The sequence below is a fragment of the Pelodiscus sinensis genome, chromosome 4 (genome assembly GCF_049634645.1).
Source record: "Pelodiscus sinensis isolate JC-2024 chromosome 4, ASM4963464v1, whole genome shotgun sequence".
In the NCBI taxonomy this organism is placed as follows: Eukaryota; Metazoa; Chordata; order Testudines; family Trionychidae; genus Pelodiscus; species Pelodiscus sinensis.
Window position 1 is genome coordinate 29,037,532 of NC_134714.1, and position 7,278 is coordinate 29,044,809.

At 41.4% G+C, this 7,278-nt stretch overlaps 1 protein-coding gene across 6 annotated transcripts in view; it reads right to left on the bottom strand.

The window, feature by feature from the left end:
* PPP4R4 (protein phosphatase 4 regulatory subunit 4) overlaps positions 1 to 7,278 on the bottom strand; it is a 151,191-nt gene that overhangs the window by 40,368 nt on the left and 103,545 nt on the right. For all 6 annotated transcript variants that reach the window (XM_006133679.4, XM_025189915.2, XM_075926659.1 and 3 more), the window contains 2 exons: positions 4,819 to 4,896; positions 612 to 695 (listed from right to left, as the gene is read on the bottom strand). In XM_006133679.4, coding sequence (XP_006133741.2) covers positions 612 to 695; positions 4,819 to 4,896 — 162 coding nt within the window. The remainder of the gene's footprint in view (positions 1 to 611; positions 696 to 4,818; positions 4,897 to 7,278) is intronic.

The window sequence follows — 7,278 nt, forward strand, 5'->3', positions numbered from 1 at the left end:
TATACATGCCACTTCAAAGGCATCACAGTTGACACTATGGATACCATAAAGACAGAAATATCTAACTGTGCATGTGGGCATGAGTAAGCAAGCACACAAAGAAAAATCCAGATCTCACAAGTACTCATTCAATACCCTAATCACAAGACCATTATTCCTCCTAAAAAGGAGCAACAGTGTCTGAAAAGGCAATTCTACATAAAGTTACCCAGATGTGTATACAAATCACTATTAGACATATGTAACTACACTTTATCTATGAAATCATAAAGATGCAATTGCATAATTTGGATGTAACTTAGCGACTATGTCTGAAATTTTGATTCCTTTTGAAAACTTTGTGGTTATTTATTCAGACAGAAGACAAGTGTAAACTGAAATATTTTGCCTTGTGCAGAAGGGCTTTACATCTATGTAAATCTGAATCTTGGTATGTATATAAGTAAACAAATACAAATGTCAGTTTGCAGTTTTCAGAGACAGGATGTAGTCCTATAGTCCTTCTGCAAACAGATTCCCAATGATTTCAATGAGCATTACCCTATGTGAAATAACTTCAGTACTAACTTCCTTCATGGTTAGAACTAGACATCAAAACACAGGTTATTTACCTTGCTTTCTGATCCACTGTTTTCTCCTCCAGTAGTCATAAATTCAAGAATTTCAGGCAGGTGACTTAATAGTGCATCTAATACCTATGTAAAGAATGTTGGATCAATCATGTTTGTAAATTCATTTGGCCTGATTCTTTTCTTGCATGAGTTTGACATTGGTACGTCCCTACTGACTTCAGTGGTGTTTTACACCCACACAAATAAAATAATCAGGTCCCATTATTTGTCCTGATAATGTTACTAAGCTCATATCCAAACTATGGTCAGATCTTTTAAGCCAAAGTATTTATATACAATATAAAATATTAAAATGTAACTATATTTCTAGGGACTTCTGAACTTTCCAAACAGGCAGTAAGGACTTTATCAGATATGAAAAAACATATATATTTTGGACAATTTTTGCCAGACAAAATTTAAAACTTTTTTTAAATCGAGTTTTAGCAAAACTTCACTTCATAGAGTAAAATCTAACACACTGGAAATACCGAATAACATGCCCTTAGAAGTTTCTGATGTTTAAAACTAGACTAGAAATAACAATATTAAAACATACTATAGGGACAAATCCTGAATTGATGCCTGATATTAGATCCTCAATTTCTGAGTAACCAACTTGAGACATCCTAAAGAAGCCTAATTTTCAGAAGTGCTGAGGATGTGATCTCTGATATTTAAGCTCTTTTAAGATGTTCAAGTGTTTCACCCCAAATCCATGTTCATTTTTCAATATCTTGGTCAATCGTAGAATCCTAGAACTGAAGTGACCTCGAGAGGTCCTGGAGTCCAGTCCCCTACCTTCATGGCAGGACCAAGCACCATCTAGATCAGGCCTGCACAACTCGGAAAGCAATGAGGGCCTTATTACCCCAAAGAAAACAGCTGTGGGCCGCAAGTAGGGTTGCCAGATGCTCTCCCCAAAAAATACCGAACACGCGGGCTAAACATTTTTGTCGAGGGGGGAAAGGGGGGAGAACCACGTGTGTCTGGCATACAAAAAAAACCCGCACCACCTGGCTTCAGCATGCAACCACAGGAGGCGCCACCAGGCTTCCATCCAATGCCCAGCCAGAAATTCAGAAAATACTGGACATTACACGTGTCCAATATTTTCTGAATTTTTTTTACCGGGCAGAGAGTGCAAATACCGGACTGTCCAGTAAAAAAGCGGACACCTGGCAACCCTCACCGCAAGGGTAGGTTGGGGTGGGGGGGGGGTAATACTTTATTAAGAATTTTTCAATTAAATCAAACAACTAATTTTTTAAATTATTTTAATTTGTGTTTATTTTAATTATTTAATTACTTTAATTGTTATTTATGAATACAGAGTGCCAATCCTCTCCCCTTCCCTGTGGCCTTTCTGCCACAGGAAGCGTGAGAGGATCAAGGGGCAGCGTTGGGAAAAGGGGGCGCCCCCTCCCCACTCCCTCCACCTCAGCTCCAGGTGGAAGGGAGCGGCCAAGGAGAACAATTTTTCCCTCCTCTTTGTAAGACCTTTTTAGATACTTGAAAACAGCTATCATGGACCTATACAAAACAAATTAGGCCAAATAATGGAATAATTCCACTCAAGTCAAAAGGAGTAGTCACATTCTAAATGAGAGAGTTGAGATTCCTTCAGTATTTTACTGGATCAGGACTGAACTGCTATTTTCTAACTTAATCATTTGTCCATGCCAATGGAAAGCCAAAAATTCCACAACACGTTTGAAAGAAGGTTATGTATTTTAAACATGGTGAAACTGAGGCATGTGAAATTTAAGTAACTTGCCCGAAGTCACACAGAAAGTCTGTGCTAGAGCATGGACAAAAGTCTTGGTCTCTTTCCTATAAGCTCTGTCCCTTAATCGTAATACTATTATAACCCTCCTTCAGTCAGAGTAAGAAAAAATAACCAACAAAATGTAAAATCTGCACTCAAGCTTGGGAGAGCTCAGGGCTGTTGGGAACAGAGGCAAGAGTGGAACCCAGAGGAGATCAGGTGGGTAGGCTGGAATCAGCACCTCTAGTACAAAGCATTGAACCCCTCACTCGCAGCCTGAAACAAGCTGCCCCACTCTAGTGAAATTCCCATTTCATTCTGCAGGGAGAACACACACTCCCACTCCTAACCTTAACACTGTATCTAACCTCTACTCTGCATGCAGAACATCCATCCTGATACCCCATCTTTACCCATCTCCCCATACAGAGTACCCACGTGGTCTTCCACTGAAATGCCAACTTTCTCCTGCTCCTTTTCTCCATTCTCCATGCTCAGTATGTTTAAATTTCTGTGTGTACCTCCGTTGCCCCATTCAAAGAGAACTTCGACATCTCCGATCAGTTTTACCATGTTCAACCAAATATTTATTTTTACACTTAAAACCACACAAACTCCCTCACACTTAGGGTATGTCTACACTACAGTGCCATTTGGAATTATCTTAATTCGAAATAGTTAATTTGAATTAAGCTAATTCGAAATAACGCATCTATACACAAAAGCTATTTCGAAATAGCATTTTGCTATTTCAAAATAGCATGTCCACACTGAGTGGACCCTGAACCGAAGTTAAGGCTGGCCGGAACCAGTGCTGGCTGGGCATCAGTTTAGGACTTAGTATGTGGGGCTGCTGCCTGAGGCTAACTGAGCTCCATGCTTAAAGAGACCCTATGCCCACCCTGGGCAGACAGTTTTCAGGGTTGCTTGCTTGTCTACCTCGATGAGGGACAGTAAAGCAGTCCTGTCTTGGAGTGCCCTGAGTGCCCGAACTCGGGACACCACAGCACTCGGCCACATGGAGCCAGAGCTGCCCCTGGGCACGCCGGTGTGTCTCGTGGAGTCGATACCATCAGCCCAGCTGCAGGCTGCCATCCGGGGTGGCCTATTGGGGGGCTGTCAGGATCCAGGAGGCCCTGAGGGAGAGCGTCCACCCCGAGAAGCCCTCAGAGCCTCCCCGGTCCTCCCCACGGGGGGCTCATGACCCATTCCTCCCTCATGTCCTTCCATTTACCCCTCCCTAGCCCCACTTCCTGAAGTCAAATAAAAGGGGGGCTAGGGAGGGGTAAATGGAAGGACATGAGGGAGGAATGGGTCATGGATTTATTGAACAAAACTGGGGGGTGGGAGGGGATGAACCTCTGGGGAGACTGGGAAAAGAAGGTGGGAGAGGGGAAGAGAGAGGGTGGGAGAGGGGAGGGGGGAAACCTGGGAGGAGGGAGCTGGAAGGGGGAAGCAAGGGGAAGAAGGGGATGGGGAAGCTCAGGGTTGTGGGTCTTGCCGGACCAACTTGACTTTCATGCTAACCTGCTAATGGGTTCGCATGTTGCCTTTGGTGGCCAGGCTGGCAGCTATCCCACCATAGATGGCCGCGTTCCCCCGTCTAGTGCAGAGATCATGGACACTGGGGGCAGCCCACCCAAACATGAATAAGGTCCATAATCTCCACCCTGGACCAGGAAGACGCCTGCCTTCTCCGGCCCGTCAGGCTCCTGGGAGCTGGCAGACTACTCCTGGGGAGCGGTGGAGGGCTGGCTGCTGGTGGCTTGCTGGCTCATGTTTTGGGGCCACTGGGTCAGGGGCCTCGGTGGCCACTGCTGGCTCTGGGCTGGCAGGCTTGGAGCTGGCACAGGCACTGTGGCCAGGGTCTACCCCTTTAATGGCTCCGGGGCTGGGGGAGAGGAGAGTAAGTTTTCCTGGTTGTGCCCAGAGTGGCCACCAGGGCTCCCTGGGAAGGGCTGGAGGCCCCCTATTTCAAAATAAGTGTCTACATAGCACTTAATTCGAAATAGCTATTTTGGTAATGAGGTTTACCAAATTCAAAATAAGTGCTTCACTATTTCGAAATAGCGGTTTGCCTGTATAGACGCTATTAAAGTTAATTTGAAATAATTGCTGTTATTTCGAACTAACTTTGTAGTGTAGACATACCCTTATACACACATCCCTGATTTAATATGACAAAAACAAAGGAGGGTTGTTGAACTGGAACTTCCCCCTATTTTCTCCCCCTTTTATTTTTCTACTGTTCTCACTTTCAAAGGCACCAAGAGAAATCCGCATCTAAAATGATTCCCTCAGTCTTTATAGAATAAGTGAATCCAAAGTAAAACATAATCATTTCGAACATTAGTTATATTGGTTTACTGTATTGGTGTTATGCATTACATAAACTACATTAATGCAACCAACAATAAAGAAGAGTAAGTAATACATTACCTCCAATGAATCATCCTGAAGTAGTGTTACCAGTTCTTTATGTATTACATAGACATCAGAATCTAAAAGCTTAGCAACCTAAAAAATGACAGTAAGACAAACAAACAAAGCACACTTTAGTTTCAAGGAAATATAAAAGTTAAATCATCTGCATTTACTTTTCAGTAAGGTTTGATTAGTAACATGAAAGTAGGGATGTGGAACAAATCTATAATACCCACAAACTGCGCTTTTAAATTGTTGAGGTTATGTACAGTGGCAGATTTAGAGTTAGTGGGGTCCTGTGCTGAGTTTCATTGTTGGGTCCTGCTAAGAAAAAGAACATTCACTCTTCCTGTCCCTCCCACTTCTCATTCTTTTTTCTTCTTCATCTTCCTCCTATATTATAAGTAATAAGAAGTAAATGAAAATAAAGTGAGGTACTTTGATTGTTTTTATAGTCTAACATTTTTTTCACAGACCACTTGAAAATTGCTGAGGGTCTTGGTGGACCACTTCATGATGTTTCCAAATATTGTTTGTACCATTGCCTACTACTGTAAAGGGCTTTGGATAAGAGTGCTTTATAAAAAAAAAAACATAATAACCTTTCCTAAGTCCACCTGAATGGAGTTCTTGGAACACAGTTTGAGAACTTCTGGGTCTAGATGAAAATCTGTATTTGCAGTAAGCCAACATGAAAAATGTGTAAAAATAAATGTATAGATGATGCATAAATGGAAAAATAAAAGTTAAGTTCCTCTGAAGAAACATATTCAATTTGAAAAAAAAAATCCGCTAGCTTTCTTTCTACACTTTTTCTTTACAAAATCATCAATTAAATCATCATAAGTGATATTTTGTAAAGAGGTACTTTCAATTGTCAATATTGCTGAACTTGTCAAATGTTCCTCCCTGCTCCCCCCCCTCCCCGCCCCTCTGCACAGAGATGCACCTGCGCCAGAGCAGTAACCCTCTGCACATGGGGCGGGGCGAGGGGGTTTGCTGGACCCAGTGTTGGACTGCCTGGCCCTGGGGGCCCCCTGTCGTTGGGGGGAGGGCGTGCCAGGGCATGGTATGTTTAATTGTAAATCCACCCCTGATTATGCACTTTCCTGTTGTTAGCATATTACACTGCTTTTATAAATAGCATATAAAATGAACACCAGAGTTGCTGCAAAATTATTAAACATGCTACAGTACTGAGACTAGGTTAACAAAAGCTTCCTTTTCTAATTTTTATATTCCAAAACTATTTTTAAATGTGACCTGCAAATTTTTTTTAAACACCTCTGTTACTGGAGCATGCAGCAGGATAAGAGAATTAGGCAGCTGAATTGAAGAAATAAAAGTTGGTTTTGGGTCAGTTATGGGCCTTAAGACTCCCTAATCTTTGCTACTTGAGGTTCTCATTTCATAAAAGCTGCTGGCAATTTGCTTAGAAGTCACAAGTCACATTTAAAGTTCAGCAATAAGCCTGATGTAAGTGTTAAAACAATCAATAATGATGTATGGCAACAAATAAGAGAAAAGTTTTCAGAAATCTGACTTCTCAGCCATGTGGGGCAAATCATAGCTTTCTTCGGAGGTAATACTTGATATTCATTAATCGTTTTCTTTGTTTCACTTAGATCATGCTAACAATCTGTTCCATTCCAGTTAAGAGGTAGGATATAATTTGTTTTAGGAAATGGCTCATAGTATATTAAATAAAAAAAAGTCCAACTAGAAGAAAGCACCAGAAATTACTTGATATTTGTGTGACATCTGGTTGACTGATGAGATGATAACAACACATGGACACACCCTAACTGTGAACAACACTTGAAGTATAATTTCACTGGTCCTTTTTACAAGGCTAAGATAATTTTCTTTTATTTATTCAAATATCAATTTAAGTGTGTCTACCTCTGACACCTTAAGTACAGGATTTTGCAGAATGATATGTTAGTTGTACAATTTCCACTACTTCTACAGCAAAGGTTAGAGCAGGGAACTAGGTTTAAGACATGTTGCTTTTATTTGTGACTTTTCTGCAAATGCACTGTAACACCTTCAAGAAGCTGTTTAATCTCTCAGACTCATTTTCCTCTGACTATAAACTGGAGATAAGAGTAGCAAGCCCTGTGTTGTTCTGAAGCTTACAGTAGAAATCCTTGGATGAAAATCATCATCTGAGGGCTATGGGTGATTATTAATTTCAGGGAAAGGATGTGTATTCTATTTGTACAATTTATTTCATTTTAAAATTATTAATACCCACACAGTCATGCCATCTGATATATTTAATAAAACATTATAGTGCAGCCTATCCAAAACCAAGCAGTTAATTATAGTATACGTACTTGTTACATTTCTATCACTTTCTAACTCCCCTAATACAGGCAGTCCCCGGGTTACATGGACTTACATCGGATCCCTACTTACAAACGGGGTGAGGGAACCCCGCACTAGCTGCTTTCCCCCAGCAGACCAGGGAGA